At 51.6% G+C, this 22,249-nt stretch overlaps 1 protein-coding gene across 1 annotated transcript; it reads right to left on the bottom strand.

The window, feature by feature from the left end:
• Positions 1-3,668: 3,668 nt before the first annotated feature.
• SPP2 (secreted phosphoprotein 2) lies at positions 3,669-21,054 on the bottom strand. Its single transcript, XM_037522169.1, has 7 exons — positions 20,988-21,054; positions 20,780-20,904; positions 14,654-14,776; positions 13,550-13,657; positions 8,412-8,466; positions 5,628-5,731; positions 3,669-3,722 (listed from the first exon to the last, which is right to left on the bottom strand). The coding sequence occupies exons 1-7, from the start codon at positions 21,052-21,054 to the stop codon at positions 3,669-3,671; spliced, it is 636 nt and encodes a 211-aa protein (XP_037378066.1).
• Positions 21,055-22,249: the final 1,195 nt, after the last annotated feature.

Genomic DNA, 22,249 nt, shown 5'->3' with positions numbered 1-22,249 from the left:
TGCCCCAATCAAGGACACAGTGGACCTCCCCTCGTGCACCCCAAAGGTGAGCGCTGACGCTGCAGCGTTCCTGCCTCATGCCCCTGGGCGGGAAGCGCGACAGGGTGTGTGACAGGCCTCACAGGTACTGCAGGATGGAAAATAAGGAAGAACATTCAATATCCGAATGCTGGGAAATTTTTAATCCAAGCTGGGAGGAGACCAGGCAGATGAGCACAGTCCCTGCGTGGGGAGTGTCACACTCGTGGAGCCCCGGAAAGGCAACATCGTTATGCTCTTGGACACTGCTGACTCCCTAGTAAAAATGTGATTCCAGACAGGTTGGCTCCGTCGCACCTGCCTCTGGAAAGAGGCCAGATTGTTCTGTTGTAAACCTCCGAGCAGGACAATGACACTGTTATGGAGCAGCCGGTTTATGGCTGTTTGTCTTGTACCCAGATTTCTGTAGAGGTGAGTGCTGGGAGGGGAGGCTGAGGACAGGTGTGCACCATTCAGAGGAGAGACACAGGGTCTCTTTGTTTATAGAAAATCACTCACCTGGATTCTGGCCTGAAGGAATCTGATCTTGTTTGTTCTTAAAAACAGCCCTGGCTGTGGGACGGAGTTGTGGGGTCAGACTCTCATCTTTCCTGCTGTCTCTGTTGCTGCCAACAGCATCCATTTTCTCTGTAAAGGGAGATTCTTTTCCTGATGACCAGTTAATGCCCCAGGAAGAGCAGTGTTTGGGGAAAGCATGATTGGGGGAGAGCCTGGAGACCACACTCCAAGAGAACATTGGCTCACACGGTCCCAAACACATCAGCAGCAACTCTGCTAGACAGGCAACCCAGCAGACTCCCAGCCTGGGGCCAGGGTGGCTGCTAAGCAAGGCTGGAATACTGCTGGCCTAGGATTTGCTTATTGTTGGGAGGCTGCTGCCCTAAAGGGAGCTGGAATTTTGGGAGAATACCTGTTTACTCTGCATATGGAGTTCCAGGATGTTAGAATTTCTGCAAACAGAACTTCTTCCCAGAATTGACTCCTGTTCTCTGAGGATGTACTGGCTTCTGCGCATGTTCCCTTCTAACCAGGAAAACTTGTTTTCAGCAGTAACTTATTCATCCGTATAAGAAAAACACAATTGTGTGCTATTTTCTTGTTCCTTTGTTCATATCTGTAATGAAAGCTTGGACTGGGAGAGTGAAAGGTAGAGCTGCTCTTGATGGCTCTCCCCAGGCTCCCCCTGCTGTAAATTCATTTAGACTCCAAGTCTTCGTTAAAGGCAGAGAACTTCATCGGCTGTCCTATCTGCAGCAGCTTATGACTAGTCTCTCCCTCCAGAAGAATGAGGGAGACACGTGATGGCAAAAGTGCTTGGGAAAGGCTGTGACTCCAGAGATTGATCATCTACACAAACATATATTACTTAATATGCACTGAATATTACTTTTGACCCATTAAAGGTCTCACACCTGCCCCCACAGATATTCAGGGATGAGATCCTTTGTTAGCGCAGTGTATGGGAAGTGGGTAGGAAGGGGGAGGCACCTTGTAGAGAGGGTAAAGATTAAAGGTGTTTTGTGACGTTGATACCAGACCCAGAAAAAGCAGCACAAAAATAAGCCACAGATCACTTTCACTTAGGAATGTTGATACAAACATTTAAAATAAAACTAGCAACTAGAATCTGGCTGCATATTCAAAGGATTGTAAATAAATCATGACTCAATGGAATTGTTCCAGGAATGCAAAGATGGTTCAATATAAGCAATATATTAGCATAATTCACTAGCAAAGAGGAAGGAAAATTTTCAAAATTCATATTCAAAAAAGATGAATTTTAAAAGACACTTGATAAAGTTTTACACACATTTATCTTAACTCTTCAGCAGTGGACAGACAGATAAAACCTTAATATTGCTATAAATATAGACACCCCTACACCAAACCAGAAGCCACCATTGTGCTTAGTAGAGAAGCACTAAAAACACCTAGAACACTATCAATGTAAGGAGCAAAAGAATGCATGTGTGGCACTGTTATCTAATCCTTTGGAAATGTAATCATGGAAGAAAATAGGAAAAAGAAAGAAGTGACATTTGAAAAATGAAAAAGTCAAAAATAATAGTATGTGCAACATAGAACACTCTTAAATATAAACTGAAAACCTATTAAAAACGATATGAGAATTCATTAGGCATACAAGCCAAAAGCCTAATACATATCAGTCAATTTTATAAGTATAATAATAAAAGATCTCACAATAACAACAGAAAATAATACCAATAAGTAAATTTTAAAAGAAATACACACACACAGAGAAAAAACCTCTTAAACTCTATTAAGAGACATAAAAGAAGACTTCAGTGAATGAGACTTGTGTCTTATTTTTGTAGAGCAAGACTCAAAAATCTAAACATAAAAGTGTTTTCTAGATTAATCTACACATATGAGGTAATTTTTAAAAATGTTTAAACAACAACAATTTTTTTTTCATAACTTGACAAACTAATTTTAAAGTCAAAATAAAGTAAAGCATATGAGAACATTCAACAAAGTTCTGGAATATAGAAGATTAGGGGTGAGGGCGGGGCTGACCTTGCCAGACAATTATGTTACTAAATAGAGCAGTTTGCTGTGGAGTAGGAATGGACAGTCACATATAAATCTAGATGTGAAGGACCAATAATGTCTTTGTGAGTCATCTGCCCTGAAAAGTTGTCAGGGACTCCTGAGGTCTCCATTGAAAGTGCAGGAACTGACATGGGTTTCATCTTGCTAGTGAGGGGCCACATTCAGGTCTGGGGATTTTCACACCTTCCAATTCTCTAGTTGCCTGATCAGCCCCTAGCAGGCAGAAGGTAGACCTGGCTCCGGGTATGGCCCCCAGAGGAGTGCATTTCTAAGTAAGTGACTTGGGGACACATACCTCAGTCCTTCCCTGGTGACACCTGCTTTGACAGAAAACTGGCTTTGCTGTTGATCCCTGGGTTGAAAAATCTGAAGGAAAAGAAATTAAGAAGGTATTTTGGTGGTAGGAAGGGGAGTGAGGACTCCTATTCTTCAACCACAGATCATTTCTGTTTAAAAATTAAATCACCCACAAAAGGAAAAGCACTCTATTGACGCTGAGCCGCCTGGGACTGATTGTCTTTTTATGAGTAAGTAGTTTACAATCATCATATATTGTTATAAAATGCACATTTATTAAGCTAAATACAGCCACGCCATGAGTCCTCAACTCTTATCTCCATAAGCTAATACCAAACACCTCCTGCCATTAGCTTCTCAACTAAAATTCCGATAGACTTTCCTATTAAAAAAAAATCAGGTCACACATGAAAGGAAAAAACAGCACATTTATTCTGGACTGGAACTGATCAAACGAAAAATGACACTATCTGTAGAGCATCGTTCTTCCCTGGAACGTTGGTTTCTTCCAGTGCATTTTGCTGTTGAAAAAAGAGAAAGAAGAGCAGGGTTAGACCCCTGGGTGTGCGTTTCAGTCTTGTTCTGGAGACACAGGGTATCCCAGCCCTGGTCAAGAAGAATCTAAGACAGTCCAGACACCAGCGAACGTTTGAACAAATTGATCAAGTCTTGAGAGGCTGACTCTTCGCAGCACACAGGTGTTGACAGAGACCCCTGAGAAGGCCACACTGGCGGATGCTACCACATAACAGTGTGGCTCACACTGCCGTGGTCTGGGTGCACTCGTGTGGCCCCTGGCCATACTGTTCCAGCTGCAAAGACCAAGAAAGCACACGACTCTCAGACGGTCTCCTTTCACCAAGAGACTCCGGACCTGATTTGCCCTCGTTCCTGTTTTAGAGCAGCAGATACAGTTGCCAGAGCTCTTTGCTTAAACATCACCTTTCACCACCACTCCTACCGATGAAAGGATTTTCCAGCTCCCTGAAAGAATCTGGGCGCAGCATTGGCTAGCTCATACAAATACTTGCCTGCTGTTTAATTCCAGACACTTAGCAGGCTCTGAGGAGCCCATGTGGCCCGAGCCAAGGCCTCTCCCAGGAGGGTGCCCTGCCGCGGGCTCCCGCCCCACGCTCCCGACCGCAACCTCATCTTCTGTCCCTTGAAACAGCCATCCTGACTTTCTCGGTATCCTGTCCTAGACCAAGGTGTAGTTCGTGATATTTAATAGATGTGGGGACCAGCTCAGGGCAGAGCCCCCAAAGGGAGAGACATGAGCTGAGGGCTGAGGACCAAAGGGGTCAGCCAGGTGGGTCAGCCAGGAAGGTGAGCCAGGCGGGTCCAATAGGGTCGCAGCAGGAGGTGCTTGAGCACAGCAGGTGCTGAGGGGCAGTGGGCTGGGGGTGACCGGATATGAGGTCAGCCCCTGAAGACTGTGAGGCACATACGGGGGCCAGGACTAGATCCTGGAGGCATGTTGCACTATACAAACCGTGAAGCCTGTGGAGGCTCAAGTTTTATTATTAACGTGTGTGTGTGTATGTGTGTGTGTGTGTGTGTGTGTGTGTGTGTGTGTGTAAAACTGAAACACACTGAACCCCTGGCAAGAATTGCACCTGAAGATTCCTTTCAAGTGTGCCCTCAGGCTGTCGCTCTAGGACTTGGGATATTTCAAAATACAAAGCGCCCATGGCTTGTCCCTAGCAGCTGGGGCTGACGCACCCACGAGACTCAAGGATGCTCAGTGCTGATCTGATCAAGCCGGGCTCCGTCTCCCTCAGCCCCGGGGGCCCATCAACTGTTCTTCGCTTGGCCCAGGGTCTGTCTTTTGCACGTCTCAGCTTTGCTCCCCAAGTAGGTGAGATTTCAGGGATTGGATCAGAATCTCCTCTGTGACTGCAGACCAGGCCGAGAGCAGCGTGCAGAGCAGGCAGGGGTCACCACGGAGGCAAGTGGTGAGATGGTGGGGCCAGGCCGGAGATGTGGGGCACCCTCACAAGACGGGCCCGGTGGGTGTTGGAGAAGATGACGGTGAGGGAGAGCCATGATGCTCTGAACCCGGAGCTTGAGCAAATAAGGTGAAGAAAGGGAGAGGGGGAGCTGGGGAAGAGGCAGGGTGAGTTCGGGAGCTCAGGGGTACCCCTAACAGCCATGCCCAGCGGGCAGTTGACATGAGGACCGGGTTCTGCCAGCGCATGGGAATTCTTGGGAGTAACTGCACGTGGGTGACAAAGTCAAGCAGCAGCAGAGACGACCAAGGAATCCAGAAAACGAAGAAGACGACGCTGAAGGGGGAATGCAAACGGCTCGCGTGTTTATTGGTCAGGAAAAGGAGCAGATCAGATTTCATGGACTTGAATCCAGTTTGCAGAAAGCAGAAAAGTGAATGGGTGTCGGGGAGGGGGGCAGCAGCCCTGCAGGACCACAGCGGAGGGGAGGAGATGGGCGCAGGGATGGGGGACTGGTGGAAGCAGAGGCTCTTGGGTGTGGTTGTTGTCTGTTTGGCTGCTCTGAAAGCAGAGAGACCCGATCCTGTCCATGGCAGTAAATGCAAAGCTGCAGGAAAGCCGGCAGGGGCACGAGAGGCCAGGCTGGTGGAGGCTGAGGGTGGGCAGAGCGGGAGGGGAGGCCTTGAGGCTGAATCTGCAGTTTCTGGACATGCTTTTTTAACTGCGCCTTACCTCAGGCTGTTACTCATAATCCCCGTTTATTCTCACTCGGGGCCACTGGTTCCGGAAACTTCTATTTCCAGGGGCAGAGATCCTTCTTGTGATCTCTAAAGATAGAAAGAGAATGTACAGGCGCTCCGTCAGCTCAAGATCTAAGACAGCGCAGACGAGGGATGCAGATTATGACGAGCAGAACCAGGGGGGTCCCCGAGACCACAGCCTCCTCCCCGCCTCGGGCTCTCCTCCGCGTCACAGCTGAACCTGCACTGGGGCCCCAGGGCAGGGGCTGCCCACAAATCCTTCCTCCCCCACCCCAGGATCAGCCTGGTGCCTGCCAGACACATTTGCTGATTTGCACCAAATTGTCCAAAGCGGCCTCAGAGATGGGGCACATCGTGATGTCCCCAGGGCCAAAGTGGTGTCGGACTTCAGCTCTGGCAGGACCGTCTGAGGCAGGTAAAAGTCACCAGTCACAGTAATTTATAGCCACGTGTTTTCAGTCCCTAAGGCATTTCCCCAGTGAGGCAGGCAGCTTCCAAGACGGCCCCCCAGTCCTCACACCTTGGGCATCCCCCTTCCACGCGGGCCGGGGGTGTGTGGTGATGAGTGAAGCAGCAGGCCCCATCGCGCACACTTCTGAGGTCAGGCATGAGAGGCGGTGTCTTCCGTCTTGGGTGTCTGTGACGTGCACAGTCTCTCCCTCCGTCCCCCTCGTCACTTCCTCTGGGGAAGACAGCTGTCTCATTTTGAGGCCTCCAAGCAGCCCAATGAAAGGCAGATGGTGTGGGACTGATGCCTTGGTCCAACAGGGAGGAGGGGGTCCGCCAACCACCCCAGTGGCCTCGGAAGGGATCCTGGGGCCTCACTTGGCACCTCGTCTACAGCCTGGCAGGTGCCGAGACCCCGCACCTGACCCTGGAGAAGTGGCTTCTGCGTTCCTGATCCCACAGACTAACAGAGTAAGTGTGTGTCCTGCTGCCGAGTGTGAGAGTCTGAGCACACGGTGACAGCAGAAATGCACCCAAGCCGGCTGTCAATCCCATCGCTCTCGTCTCTCTCCAGATGGCTTCTGGCTATTTCCAAAATTGAATCCAAAGACAAATATTTTCTACCACAACAGAGATTTGAAAGAATGGGCCAGATTCTGAAAGCCATTCCAAAGGAAATGTCGAAAACATGTTTTCGGTGGTGGTTATGCCGTTGGGATGACTGTCTCTCTCTCAGAGTGACAACTTGCGGGAGGCGTGTGCTTGGTGTCTTAAGTCATGCTTCAGACTGTGAGTCTTAGCGCTTCAGAATTCACCAGAATATGCCTGCTGGGATCAGACACAGATCCATAAAATAGCACTGTGCGTTACTCCTCTGATGGGAGGACTTGGGACATTGGGTGGATTTCACAGCTCTTCCAGAGTGCGAGGCTTTAGGTCTGACGATCCATGTCAAACTCGAGTCTGTGCCGCCCCCAGCCCCATGTCCTTCCAGGTCCGAGGGCTGTGCTGTTGCACACACACTAGGCCTCGGGTGCTCATCCACAAACTGGGAAGGACCCGGAGCTGCCTCGCAGGTAGCTGCCAGGCTGAAGGGAAATGGTGCTGGGGGCCTGCCGAGTCTGGGTCTGCGTCTGCAGAGCCCTGGGCGTCACAGTCCATCTCCACCGCGTAAGCAGGCGCTGCACCTGGTTTCCAGGGCCTCGTGGAGACGGGTGAGAAAACTCATCCGTGGCGAGGAGGGACTAAGGACTGTTCCTCTCGTCCACTTACAGCAAAGCCCACGAGGGCAGGGGGCAAAGCAGAGATGGAGAGTCTGGGTTTCCCTACAAATGCCCACTGTGCGCAGAGAGCAGGCAGGGCTGACGTCCCGGCCAGCTCCCCTAGCTCCACTCCGGGAACTTTAGTGAGCTCTGGCCTCCTGGTTATCTAAGAGTTTGCAAGGCAAGTCTGATCCAGGGCTGCTCTTTCCATCTCCACTTAAAAGCTTTGTGTTATTTCAGGATGTCTCCCTGGAATGCCTTCTGCAGAGTCTAGATTGGTCAGAAAAGGTCTCTGAGGAAGAAAGAAGGGCCCACCTACCCTGGGACCGTTCATAAAATCGTTCACTCTGGACTGGTCAGGAAGCAGACCTGAAACACAGTGATAAAGCACAACCCCCTCTTCCCACTTCCAGAACGTTCTATGGTTTTATTATTGATGCCACAGCCATGTCTCTTGTGGAGGAAGCAACGGGAGGCGGCCTGAGTCTGGCTACCAGCAGCACCGGTGGGGAAAACCCATGCACGGGCAGAATGGTCAGTGGACTGTAGAGCACACCAACCCGACCCCACATCAAACGGACAGTCTTACAGGAAGGCAACAAGGGGGTGTCCTCCGTCCCCCCAAGCAAGGCTCTTCAAGAGCTGGTCAGCTCTGGTCCCAGAGCTGGAGGGTGACAGACTAGCGCCAGCCAGTCAGGTGAGGGTTAGCCCAGACCAGACCAGCTACAGATTACTGCAGAGACAGCCGATACCTTAGGCCACGCACCCAGGAGGGAACACACGTGTGCAAGTTTAGTTAGGGGATCCCCTTAACCAGCACCTGCCTGCCTGACACAGACGCCGGGGTCACCAGGGAGAATCAGATACAGGAAAGCGCTCTACAATTATGATGGGACACCTGAATGCAGAGTTGTCTCAGCATTGCCTGGCGTGAAGAAAGGAGCAAGAGCCAAGGGAAATGTTTATTTTCTGTAATTTCCATAATCATGCAATATTTCTTTTTAGATGACTCACTGAGGGAGAGCTTCGAAATGAACATTGTTGCAAGAAAGTGACATTTAAAAGAACAGATCTCAACTTACCAAACTGATAATTGTTTCTCCATTTAGAGGATCCCAATAAGCGCCCGAAAATCCCCTGGGTAGATTAGGCACCAGCACAAGACAGAGGAAGGAAAGCTACCGTGGAAATGCAGACAGGACAGGCAGGCTTGGGGGCACCGCAGACCCCGCTCGCGATGGACAAGGTGACGTACTCCATGCAACAGCTTTGTCGGGTAGGAGCACACGCGTAAGAAGGCACGTAAGAGTAGCCAACTCAGTGTTTACATTTTCTATAGAGCTTTCCGGCCAACTCAGAAGTACTTCCAAACATTGGGGACCAGAAACAGGAAACGTGGCGATACGAATCTGCAAGGACACCGCTTTGCAGCCACATTGTGGTGTTTCTTTTCTACGAGGCCCTCCCGCCCTGTTCAGCTAGGAGGAGGCATGAGCCAGAAGGAAAGTGAGGTGGCGACGTAAAGGAAATGCAAGCCAGGAGGGTAAGAGTGGCCCCAAGTCCTGTCTGACCAGGTGGACCAGACCATGAGCAGGCGAGTCCTTCCCAGCAGTGTGGCCGCCCCACTGGCCACGAGGCACGGTGACAGATCAAAGTGTCAGGTCCTGACCCACGAGGACCTCACAGCGTCCTGGAGGAACGAGGCCCAGAACCAGCTCCAGGTATGCTCTGCTCTCCTCTGCCTCACCCAGGGACCTGCCCCTGAAACATCCGCTTCAAGGAGCCAGGCTAATTATCCTTCCCGCACCGTCTCCCTCAGGTGAGTGTCTCCTGAAACCTCACCTGGTTCCACTTCACCCGGTGCTCTCTGGTGAATTATTTCCCAAAGGGCAAAGGACACACTCTTTTGGGGTGGCGCCTAACAAAAGTCCACACAAAAACCTATGTCCACACAAAAGCTCGCTCATCAATGCTCAAAGCTTCATTGATTTCAATAGTAGGGAGGAGGGTTGGGGTGGAATATTACTCAATCATGAAAAGGACAGAAGTGCTGACGTGTGTGCTACAGCAGACAGGGGCCTTCAAAACCTCACGCGCAGGAAGGGAAACCACAACACTCCTGCCACACGACTCCATTTCTCGGGAAGCAGAGCAGGCAAGTCCATGAACACAGGAAGGGCACGAGCGGCTGCTGGAGCGGGGGTGGGAGCAGGGAAGCACCAGAGGGTGAATGCTGACGGCCGTGAGGCTCCTGTGCTGCGGGAGGGGGCCTGGACTTGGAGAGCGGGGCCGGCAGGGCAACCATTGGGTCCCCGAGAACCACCCAGCTGTGCACATGAAAGGGGCCGATGGCCCTTCACGTGGATAACGTCTCAAGAAAGGGGTCGCGTCAAGAAGGTGGCCTGACGTGAGCTGGGCTAATGGCACCAGCGTCACAAGGGGTCTTGAGCCGGAGCGAGAGGGAAATGCCCGTTTCCTCCTCAGTTCCCAGGCGATGGGTCTGGAGCAGCTTTTGGGGTGAGGAGAAAGCTCAGCTGTGACAAGGGAGGGAGGGAGAGGGGAGGCTGGAGAAGGAACGGGCATGGGGGGGAGGGAGGGAAAGTGGGGGGACTTGGGGAAGGCGGGGAAGAACAGAAGGAGAAGGGGGGAGAGAGGGCCGGGAGGGGCGGGGAGGGGAAGAGCGTGTACAGGGGCCAGAGGAGGCCTGGGAGGAGGCGCGGGAGGAACAGGGACACATGCACGTGGCCCAGGTAGTGTCGGGGTCCCTAAACCCCCTAAACAGAGCTGTGGGCGGCCAAGCCCACCCTTCCCTCTCTGGGAGCCAGGTCCGGGGAACCACGCCACCCTGGCTCACGCGCTTCTGGCTGAGTCTCTCTCCTGACACGGAGGACGCGCCACACCGCGAGCGCCTGCGTCCTGGCTGCAGCTCAGACCCGTCCGGTCGTCCCCTCTTTGGACTCTCTGGGTCTCCTCGCTGGACCCTGCCACGTCTCCTCCCCGCCCCTTCGGACAGCTGAGTCCAGCATCAGCCCGTTCTTTCTCTTTGAAAGAGAAAAAATAACAATGGAAACTACCAGAATCCAAACATCTCTGCGGCTGGGGAGACGAGAATATCAGCACATGCAGGGTGCGGTCTCTCAAATTTCTTTACAGCTTTTTTACCTTTGAAAACTCCGGACTTCTAGATAGGACAGTGTCTCCCATGATGGCCTTCCCAGGCCTTTTCCATTGGTTCCAAGCCCGGTTCAGTCATAATTTGGATTTTTGGCCTCATTCTCCAAGGCACCCGTATTCCTTCCCGCTCCTTCCTTTCTCTGGGAATTCCGCGTTCTGCAGATGGTTTTCAAGTGATCTTTATTTTCATTACTCTGAGATTTTTTTTCAGTTTTATTTCTCCTATTTCCTACTTCCAGCCATGATTTATTTGTTCTAAGCCTAAATTCATCCCGGTCTATTCTCTTTCATGCTTGTAATATCACCATTTATTTCACTGAAAATGGTTAGCAGCTGTTTTCTAGTTTTTCTCTGTCCTATGTAGGAAGCGAACTTCAGAGTTTCCAGGAATTACCTTAAATTTCCATCTGTTTTCTTCTCTCTCGTTTGAAGTGCAGAATTTTTTAATTAAAAAAAAATTTAATTCAGCCGTAATTCTTTACGACACCCTCATCTGTGAGAAAAGCAACCTGGGAGCCTATTTTAACATCCTGCTCGTGTCTGGGGCTAATTTAACTTCATGTCAGAGTCTTCTTGCAAAACTCGGGATTGGAGGAAAAGCGGGCGGTCTTCACCCCGCAGTGAGAAAGCTGGGGCAGACCCAGGGGTGTGCAAACGCTTGAATCAGCTCCCCAGGCAGACGTGGAAGGGGCTGCGTTAGGGGGCCATTCCTGACGTGAGCCTCCCCTGTGGGGAAGTGACAGGATGGAGCAGAACCCATCACCCCAGCAGAGTCCTCTCCTCCTGTCCTGCCAGCCCCCCACTTACAGCCGGTCCAGTCTGTTCCTCGTCTGATCCTGTGGCCTCCCTATCATGACCCTCCAATAGCCCCTCTCGGATCGGCCGGGAACCCTGGCATGAGGCGAGGTCCATCTCGTCTTGTGGCCGCCCCTCCCCAGCTGCACCCCACAACTCTCCTGCCCCCCACATCCTGCTTATCTCAGCCATAATGAGCTTCTTTCCATTTCAACCCACCAGCTTGCTCCACGCGTGAGGGAACTGCATCGTGCGCCGCGCTGTGCCTAGGGCCCCTCCCTCCCCAGCGGGGACCCTTACGCGCACCCACCCTCCAGCTCTGGGGTCCGGCGTCCGTTCCTGGGGAAGCTCACGCTATGCCACACAACAACCCCTGACCCCTGCTTCATGGACACCTCCAGGGCTGGTCGGGGCTTGCTCCTGAGTGTCTCCTGGTTTTTCCCATATAAATCACAAAATCAGTAAGACAAAATCTTTATGGCCCGGCCCTCACCATTTCTGGGTTGGCTTGGCAGGGCGTGCCAGGGGGTTCGCCGTGGGACGCATCAGGCCTCTGGGGGAGTCTAGGACAGGCAGCGCTTATACCTGCCCGGGCACCAGAACTAGGAGCCTCAACTGTGGCTCCGGTCCTAGCCAGAAACCCACTGGGAGGGGCCTCCACGCTGGTCAGGTCAGAGAGGTCAAGCCAAGGTTCTGACAGCCCAGACAGTCTCCTGGCGCCAGTCACAACCCCATTACAGAGGCTCCTGCGTTATGCATTTCATTATCTCTTGGCCCTAAAATGGACGTCCACGCACAGTATTTAAGGCGTGGAGATGCCAATAGCAAGACAACATTAGCTTCCATAGGTAATTCTTGAGGTTGAAATTTTGGAATATAATTTTCACTACAGAATTAAATGTTGAAAAGTTAATTAAATAAGAGTAGACAAAGATGCTCTTGGGTGGATTCAGCTTTTTTACTTTTAAATGACATTTTGAAAATACCTCTCAAGCAGGTGCCCCATTATGAATAAGGAAACTGACAGGTGGCCGGGAGGCCGGGGAGGCCACGCTTAGCGCGGGGCCCTGCACGCCCAGCACGAGCTGCCGGGCACACCAGGACCACTGCCCTGTTTTCTTTCAACTAAAGCTCTTGCTTGGAGCTGAGAGTCCTGCCCAGGATGCCCGGATGAGGCCGGACACTGACGCCAGAGATGACCCAGGTCAAGGTGGCCGAGGCTGACGACAAGGTCTGAGACTGAACGTGCCGGACACCAGGAGCACCAGCTGTGCGGGCTGTCTGCTCACGGCCGTCTCTGACCAACCGACTCTAACAGGCCAGCCTCGGCCAGGAGGGCGGAGCCGTCTCTGTCCTCTCTGCTCAACGACCACGAGAGAACGGTCTCCTCAGGGGCTGTGCCACTGCTCTCCCAGGTCCACGGCCAGCAAGCTAGAAAATAAAAGCGGTTCTAGGTTCCACTCCTGTCCCTGCTCCTGGCTTTCAGTAGCGACGGGGGCAGCAGGACGCAGGCCCGTCCCCAGCAGCAGCATCAGCCACCAGGCACGTTTCTATTCCCAGTTAGTGTCCAGGGGCTGCCTGTTCCTGTCACACGCGTCACTGTTTCTCCCTCGGCGCATTCCACTGTGTACTGAGCAGTGACTGGTCTCGAACACAGCCTTGGGCTGACGGGACAAGACTCCCCTGCCCTCTCGAGACACACTTTCCAGCAAGAAAGCAGTCACTAAGCAGACAAACCCCCAGGCAGAAATGTGCGGATTACTAACTTCCATGCTGTCAACTGCCTCGATTCTCTCAACAACCCATCAGCTCGTCTTTATCCCCGCGTCGCAGGGAGGAAGAAGCTGCGAGCATGAAGGGGGAGTTCTCTGACCTAGACGACAGAGTCGGAAACAGTTTTGAGGACTGGCCCAACCCAAAGGCCCCTCTTCATTCCGTTTAGCCACGGTGTTGGGGAGCCACGGGCCTACACCTGCACCTGCAGGGGGCAGGGGGTGCTGCTTGCTGATGTCAGCTCTTGGCCAGGAGGGTCTCCAGGAAACAGATGCCCGGAGCGGGGGTGGGGGGCCGGAAGAGGAAGGGGTGCTGAGAACGAGACTCTAGGGGAAAAGGGAGCATCCAGATGGGCGAGCGGAGCTCTGCTTGAGCACACCTGGGTGCAGTGCCCGCTGCTCTGACACTCCATCTGCTGGTCACAGAGCCCCACAGACGCTGGAGCTCTGTCTCCGAGATCCCCAGCCCCTGGCCATACCTCTTCGCTGCTGCTTGACTCGGAACTGGAGGCCCAGCTGCAGCGAACCCAGACGCCCTGCACCCGCTCGGCAGACATGTGCACGGAGCTCCTGCACCGGGCTGCTGGCTGAGGAGGCAAAGCAAGAGTTAGGGCGCCACGGCTCATTGGAAGGGTGAAGCCTATTCACAACACCGGGCAATCATGCAGGGCTTGGCAGAGGACGTGGACTGAAAGGACGCAGTCATAAAAGCATTTTGTTTGTCCAAAAGGAACATTTCTCAAGACCTAAGCAGAAACCAATGAAACATTTAAATACCTCTTCGGTGTGTGACAGAAAGCAGACCTTCCCTTCATGAACCCCAAACTGGCAGCCTCCAATCCCCCCAGTCCAAAGAAATGTGACAGACCCCTAAACAACTTTGCTCTTTTCCTTCATTCACAGATTTCCTGAGAAACAGATGTTGGGGGCCTGGGGCGCCTGGGTTGGGGTCCTTTGTAAAGCAGAGTCTCAGAGAAAGATCTCGGGAAATGAGTAACTCAGCAAAGGGCCCACTTCAGAGGTTACATCAGGCGATCCTGACAGAATCAAGCTGATCAAGTAACAAACCCCAAAACCTTGTAGATGGGGAACACAAGCACCTAGGAAACCAAATTTGGGGTCGATGGTGCTGGACTCCCACCCCTAGCTGCTGATCAAAATTTGGACCATGTTCTGGTCACTGGAGATACAAAAGTGAACCCGTCACAGTCCAGACTCCGCAGAGCCCGGGCTGAGGAGTCAGCCATGTTCAACACTGACTGTGGAACTGCGGAGTCGCTTCGTGGAATTGCAAATGTCTCTGGGATTTTTCTCTGGACAGTCACTTTGCTGGGATGATCATTATCCCCTTTCTAAAGATCTCGGAAACTGGGGCACGGGTGATAGATAGTCTACCAGGACCATGCTCACAAGAGCCCGAGTCCTCATCGCTGGGGGCTCCCCCTCTCAGGCATGTAGGGGTACACAGGGGGGCCTCCAGCTGAGGGGCCTCCAGCTGGGGTCCCTACGACCCCCAGCTGTGGTCCTGGGTAAGATGAGACTCTCCGCGAGTTAGTTTCTGGAATCTGCCTGCCTCCACTTACCACGTAGTAGCGCCTTTGGAAGTCACAGGTGGCTGGATCTCCTCCGGAATCTCTCCTGCATGTTGTCTCTCGAATGCTGAACTCTATGTCCATGCTCAAGCTGTCATCATCCAAGACACTGACCTGCACAGAGACAAGGCGTCAAGCAGCCATCGACGTGTTTCTCAAGTTCAGTGTTAGACGTTTCTCCCCGTACCACTAGCAAAAGTCACAGACTCCCCCACCATTCACGCTGCAGGCATCTCAGTGGCCAGCTAGACCCACACTCACTCTGCAGACCAGAGAAGGAAGAACCGTGCCCAGGAACATGGCACATGGGGACACAGGAGGCAGCACTCGACTCCTAACACTGAGTGAGTGTCGTTTCCATGACCCACATTTCCAAGTGATCCGTGTTATTTGCAGATTCTGTTTGCAAATTTTCTTGCTCACTAAGGTTTATTTTCTACCTCGAAATCAAAATGCAAGGTCCGTTCACCACCATCCCAGACATGGGCAGGACGGCCAAAGCTTTGAGACTCCAGATGCATGTGTCCCCACATGAGGTCAAATAAGGGGACCTCTGGCTCCCTGAGCCAGTGCTCACCCCGTGAACAACTGTCATGTTCATGGTCTACTCTGTGTCACTTTTTTTTGGTGCATTTTTGTGCTTTTTTTGGGTGAGTTTGCTATTTAAAATGGCTTCCAAGCATAGTGTTGGGATGCTGTCTAGCATCCTTGAGGGCAATTATGTCACATGTCCTCCAGGCATGAGTTACAGTGTTGCTGGCCATGAGGACGTCAACAAATCAACAATGTAATAAGGTGTCTTTAACCCGAAACAGCTACGTATTGAGGGGTCCACAAAACTACTGGACAGAAAACTACAACTAAAAGAATGCTCCAGAACTTCTCAGTAATTCCCAGGACCCTCTGCTGTAGCGGGTAATCCAGCCCTCTTCTGGCCACCAGCCCTGACCTGTGAGTGAATTCACACAATTTTCTAATCCTTTCCACCAAGGGTGCGATACTGAGAGGAGCTTCCTAATCTCCTGATGACTCTGTGACGTCCTGATGACATGAAGCCCTCCCTCCCCCCAACTTATTGAGTGTCCACAGTGTGCCAGCACCAGAGGCAGAGTGGGGAAGAGTCCACTAAACTTTGGGGTCCAGTGGGGCGCCACAGAGCATACACATTAAAGGAAACCAGATGGTGCAATGCATGACGGAAAACAAGGTGGTGGCAAGGTGGAGGGAGGAAGCAGCTACTTTAAAGTACATGCCAGAGAAATCCCCCCCAGGAAGGGATTGTTCAGCTGAAGGCTGGAAAGGCTGGGGGAGAAGCCATTGGCGTCCTCGGGCAGCACAAGTCTGGCTGTCACTGGAGCAAAATGAGCAGGAGAACATTCACCATGATGCTTCAGAGATGGGGTATGTCACCTAATCTTTGGCCTTGGAGCCCATGGGGAGGTGTTTAGGGGTCATTGCTGTTGCAGCCAGAAGTTCCTCAAGGATTTAAGACAGAAGCTCTGAATCACTGGGGCTGTGTGAAGAGAAAAGACACGCTGGGGCAGGAACAAGATGGCAGCAGGGCAGCCAGATGGGCACCCACCGCCGCCCAGTAGCCAACAACACCCCCAGGCTCCATGGAGCTCTTCCCTCCAGTTCTGGAGCCCCTCCCATGGCAAACTGAGTCAATAGCACATTCTGTCAACGGGGGGGGAACACTCTGAGAGCGAAAACCACGCATAGGCACAGGTACCCCATTTGTCCCAGATGCAAGTGGCAGACGCCAAGCTCAGATCTGGGTCTTCGTGTCTCCCACACGGGATGAGGAGTGCTGACACGGTAGAGTTTTCTGGAAACAACTGGACTAAACATTCAACCACATCATTATTCACTACCTCTTTTATTTATAATTTTTAAACTTTAGATATGAAATCTGAGTCTCATAGAGAAATTAAAGCTCTTCCGTCAGCTCTGCCCTCCTGTCCCTGGGGCAGGAGCTTCAGCCACTTCCCTTAAAGCAGCTTGATGAAACCAAACTGGCAGCACAAAAGCTCAGTTAAAGGATGAAAACGTGGGGGTGTTTTGAGTCCTGATAATTTTTTTTGAGCTATGAGATGAGGTTGCAATCTTTTTCACCCCTCTTAGCACGTTTCTGCGCTTTTTCCAGCATTTGGAGAAAAGCGGTTTTGCTTTTTAATTTGAGCACACTCTCAGCTGGTGATGTCCTCTCTGTGTAGTTTGAAAAAGGCAGGACAAGCGGACACACAACACGAAGAAGTCAAGTGGAGAAATCCAGAAGCCAGCGTTGCGGCTGGAATAAACTTATACTCAGCATTATCGTCCGGGCCTTTATCTCTTTTAAAAAATATATTTTAAGACATGTACTGTGATGCCAATCAACATTACCTCAATGAATGCAACCTCACAAAAAAAGCCTTAAAATACATAAAGAGAATGTTGATAATAACAATATTTTAATAATAAAAAAATATTTTGTGCACGGATATGAAGAGAAAGAGGTCCCAAAAGATCTCCCCCCCACATGTCCATAGCGGGACCTCAGGGGAATGAGCAATGGGCCTTCCTTTCTGGTTTCCCTTTCTTGTATTTCCTGACTTTTTTAATTGAGCATATTGGGTTTTTTAATTTCAAAAAGATATCAAACTGTATTAATAACAAAAGCCCATAACAACTTTTGGCAGTTGGAATGGTTCGTTTAAGTGTCAACTTGGCTGGGCCACAGCATCCTGCTATTGAGTCTAGTGTTATTCCAGATGTTTCTGTGACTAACAGAAACATTGATGAACTCTGAGAAAGCAGGTTGCCCTCCCGTGTGGGGTGGGCCTCACCCAATCAGTTGAAGGCCTGAATACACTAGATAGACCTCCCCCGGATGAAGAAATAATATTTTGGGAGGACTCATACTGCAACTCCTCCCTGGCCCTCCAGCCTAGTGTCCTGCCCGGGAGATTTTGAATTTAGCAAACCTCCACAATAGCATGAACCAGTTCTCCCTCTCCTTCTCTTCATTTCTCTCTCTGTTAGTTTTTTCAAAGTAATCCCCTATTATTGGACAAAAAGTAAATATTTGGTACAGTTGGCTAAGAAAGGCTTAGAAAGCAAAAATGCAAACAACAACAACAAAAAAAGATGAAAGGTAAAAATGGACAGAAAGGGCCACAGGTACATAAAGAAGCCCCAACCTGTGCGTGACATGGCCCCCAAATGTCCTAGACTCCATCCACTCCCTGTACCTCTCAGGAGGCTCAGCTGCCATCTGTCATGTCTGCTTCCTACAGTTGCTCTCTCAGCCCCTCTGCCACACCCCACTTCACAGTGGAGAGATTTCCGACAATGGCAAAGGTCTTCAGGCCCTCCCCACCCCAGAGGCCGCCCATTGTCCTTATAACAGACCCCAAACTCCTCAAAAGCCTGACCCAGCAGTTCCCACCCCTCTGACCTCACCTGCTTCTTGGGTCTAGTCAGACTCTCCCTCAAGGGCTTCCCCCTGGTTTCTCCATGACTGGACCTGGGCACCGAGTGCATCCTGCTCAAATACGGCCACCGCCACCAGACCTTTGCTCCCTCGGTCAGCAGTCCAGCCCAGCCCAGGCTAGTCATCCATCCACCTGCTTGGTTTTCCCCATAGTACACTCCACTCCCAAAAATTGACTCCACTTTATTTATGTGATTGTGCACCCTTTCTTATTGCTTCCCTCCCTCCTCTCCCACTCTCCCCAGAAGACCCTGAGATCTCTGGAATCACAGCTCCATCCATCCTCTTCTTCCCTGGTCCCCAGAACAAGATCTGTGCCCACCTTTCTTTCCTCCAGCTGTGTCCTCTGAGGGAAAGTGTGTGAACCCAATGTCAACGCTGGATGGAGGAAACCATCATTGCTGACGTCACGGCCATCTTCTCCCACCCTCCTTTCATCCTGGAGCTCAGGTCACACTTTTAAATCAGTAGCAAGAGCCTTGACCCACATCCAGTGGCTCTTAACTCTAGTTGCGCAGAACAATGACCAGCAGAACCTATGAGAACATGAGCCCCAACCCCAGATACTGGGGTGTAATCAGAACACCAACCCTCCTGGACATCAGGAATGTTTCAGGCTGCCAGGTGATGCTGATGTGCAACTGGGGTCGCCCCAGGTTTATGAAGCAAACTCAGGATAAAGTAGCTGGGCTTGACCCTCTGCCCCAAGTCTCCTGAACTCTAGCCCCAAACACCCACACATGTATAAACATGACCCAACCTCTTATTTCCTTTGGACATATTCCTGGAAGTGAAATATAAGTCAAGAGTTATAAATATTTGCTATTTTTTAAGTTCAATTTGCTTGCAGATATGCTGTACACATATTTCCAAGTTTCTTTCCAAAGATAATTTTTAACAATCTATACTCTCTGCAGCAGCATCTGAGTCTTCCTTTTCACCTTGTTAGTCTTTCTTTTTGCTTGTTTTAATTCAATTTTTTTTCCTTCGCCTATCAGAGAGCATGAATATTTTTCCAAATGTTTCAGACTCATTTCTACTCCTTCTTTTGAGGATGTTTGTAGCCTCAGTGCCGTGAACTGTTGCTTCATCTCGTTCCCGAGGACTTTGCTGGCCCGAGTGTATCTCTCGCGTCTGCTAGCATGGAAGGAGGCGGAATACTTGGAACCTTCCATAGGGCATTTACAGAAAGCATGACTAACTCGCACAATAGGGCAAAATGTGAACCATCCCTAAGAAGAGAGGAATATAGTGAGAGAGAGCAAAGGAGGAGGGTCTCCCTTCTAGTGGGAGAAGAAATGGCATTGTTTTGGGGGGCATGGTGAATGTGGCTGACCAATGAATCTGAATCAGTCAGAAGAGTGTGGGGAGGAGAAAGAACAGGCAAACTTCCAGAAAGAATAGCAGTTTACAAGGGACATCTGTTATTTACGGACTCATTAAGGATCACACATACTCATACGTGTGCTTATTTGCAGGTGCACATGTCTCTGGACTCAGCTCTACGGTACCAATACAGTGCTCTGCCAGAATGTGCTGGTGGCCATGCCTCATACCAGGCCAGATTTCCATGGTCCCAGTAATTGGTTCTCTCCGGACTTGTCCTCATGTTCTCATTCATTTAATTAGCTGCTAACTTTCTTCTGCAGTGAGCACTAGCTAGATTACAAGTAATTTCAATGGCTCATCTGTCAGCTTGGCAAGAGGACGTGGGCGCCTCCACACTGCAAGGGGATTTCATTAAAGGCAACAGATAGAAACCAAAGCAACCAGTGTGTGCCGGCCCAGTACTGTCCACTATGCTTCCAAAAGGATTCCCCTTTGACCTGACAGCCGGACACGCGTCTCTGGCAGCGCCTCCATCCATGGCGTCCAAGCCACGTGACCCCGCGCTGGCTGAGACACCTTCCGGGTTGGGCACCTAATAAAGCATAGCCCTCACCCTCATGACCTGTGCCAATCGCCACCCTGGAGTCCTGTTCAGGCCTCCATCCAGTTCCCCTGTGACCGGGCACGGAGTCTCATCCCAGGGCTCAGGGCTCTGTGGACCCCCCTTCTGCTGTCTCAACCTGAGCTACCTCGAGAGCCGTTCTGTTCCTCCTCGCTCGGTGGCCCCACCGGGCCGTGCCATTGCCTGGGAATCCTGGAGGAGGGAGGTGACTGCTCTCCAGTTTCGTCCCTGCCCTTGAAGGCCATCTCTGCCTGCCCAGGCTCAGTCCTTGCAAGCCCAAGGGCTTCTTCTTTGCCTATTTCCGAGGCCAAGAGGCCAACAGGAAACACACTAGAACCAAGTCGACAGAGGAAGTGCGAGGCGCGGTGCTGAGTGTGGATCAGCCTCATTTCTAACAGACAAGCAGTTTTTAGTAAAACCTCCCAAGAGGAGCCGGGGGCTCTGGATTCAAGGGCAGGATGCATGGAGAGGACATCTGGAAGCAGGAAACGAGGCCAGAGGGAAGAAGCCGCAGAAGAACGGGGCGTCCCAAGTAGCTGGAAGATGAACACGGTCCTTTCTCTAGCAAAAGCCGTGGAACGAGAAAACTAGCTGTTACCTTCTTCTGCTGGAAAAGGAAAGAGAGTCCCCCCAGCCTGACACAAGGAAGAAAGCGCGGGAAGCAGAGTAAAGAGGAATAAGAAGAACTCACTCTTCTGACGGAGCCTCGGAACGCCCGGAACAGGTACGGACTCAGCGACTGGGAATTCACTTTTGCCACAGAGGCCGCGAGGGCTTCCCTCAGGGAGGACGGCTCGTAGTCGTACACGGGGAAGCCTGGGCGCAGGGCACACGGGGACACAGTGAGACAGGACGGGGCCGGGACAGGCCCCGCTGGCCTGGGTCCCCCGAGCTCCTACCTGCACAAAGTGGGGCGCTCGCCCCAAGAGCAAATAGAATCAGTATCTGCACCACCATCTGCTCCATCCCGGCGAGAATCTCCTCAAATCTGAGCCAGGGAGGTTGTCGCTCTGCGTGTCTGGGGGTGACAGGGCCCCCTGGGAGCGGATCTTGAGCAAATGGGACCTGGTTGCTCTCACCGGTTGAAGCGCCTGGAGCTGAACCAGAAACAATTGCCCCCGAGGTCAGAGTTCACCTCCGCCTTCCCTCGGGAAAGGTTCCAGCTGGAGGCCACTTTTGCAGTTTTGACCTCGGCAGGGGACTTTAGCCCACAAAGACGTCCAGAGGCCCAGGGCCTCTGTGTGTGCTGTTTGGTTTCTGTGATTTCTTTTTTAAAAAAGATTTATTTATTTATGCATACAAGAACTGGGGTACAGGCCAGAGATGCAGAGGGTGAGAGGATTCCCCAGAGAGAGTGGGGAGCAGAACAGGTGGGTCTACTGAAGTCCACTGCTGAGGCGGCAGCGGGTGAGGCAGGAGAGGTCTGCTGCGCCATGTGGGTAGCTCCCTGGCCGGGGATCAATCAAACTCGTGCTGCAGAGGCTGCGGATAGCTTCATAGTGCTCAGGCTTAACCCCTTGCACCACCAGGGAGGCCCTCTGTGTTTTCATTTCATCCACACGCACTGCTGACTTCTTTATATTTTAATCTCTGGGGCAGGGGAGAGTAACCTTATTTTCAACCGAACAGCTCAGTTTAAACGCCCATCTGCCAAATCCCGTCTCCTGCCCCAGAAGCCCTTGCACTTGCTGTTTATGGAAGTTGAGTGGTTATTTCAAGGTCTTTCTGGAAATTAGGGCCGTAACCGAGGTCTTTTAATATGTAGGCCTTCAGTAGGCCAAGAAAGGACACAACCCCCGAGAAGCAGGGCCCTGTCGCCAGCCTTCCCTGCTCCCTGCTACCGGGTGCCGTCCTGGGAGACTAAGGGGCTCGCAGGCCAGTGATTCTCAGGGACACCAGACCCCCCAGAGTCGCGAGTCCTTGTAAAAAATATTTGTATATAAATGTATTTATATGTAAATATAAATTTAAACGTATCTGTATACGTAGATAAATCATCAGACATGGTGGGAGAGAGAGGTTCCTTTCAGCGTGGATGCAGACGCGTGGAGTTGCGAGCCAGTCACTGAGATTATCCTCCCAGGGCCCACGCGGGAAGCCGCCCTGCCGCCGTGACTCAGGAGGACCTGCCTCCGAGGCCACGAAACCCAAGTCACAGCCT

The sequence above is a fragment of the Talpa occidentalis genome, unplaced genomic scaffold, assembly GCF_014898055.3.
Source record: "Talpa occidentalis isolate TD23 unplaced genomic scaffold, MPIMG_talOcc4v2.1 talOcc4.3, whole genome shotgun sequence".
Classification (NCBI taxonomy): Eukaryota; Metazoa; Chordata; class Mammalia; order Eulipotyphla; family Talpidae; genus Talpa; species Talpa occidentalis.
The sequence above is the reverse complement of the archived record's forward strand: the minus strand, read 5'-3'. Positions and strand labels throughout refer to the sequence as shown.

Coding starts and splice junctions, on each gene's coding strand:
- SPP2 (XM_037522169.1), bottom strand. CDS start 21,054: ATGGAGCAGATGGTGGTGCAGATACTGATTCTATTTGCTCTTGGGGCG. Junction 20,905..20,987: donor GAGCGCCCCACTTTGTGCAG/GTAGGAGCTCGG, acceptor CCCTGCGCCCAG/GCTTCCCCGTGTACGACTAC. Junction 5,732..8,411: donor GAGAAACAATTATCAGTTTG/GTAAGTTGAGAT, acceptor GCGCTGTCTTAG/ATCTTGAGCTGACGGAGCGC.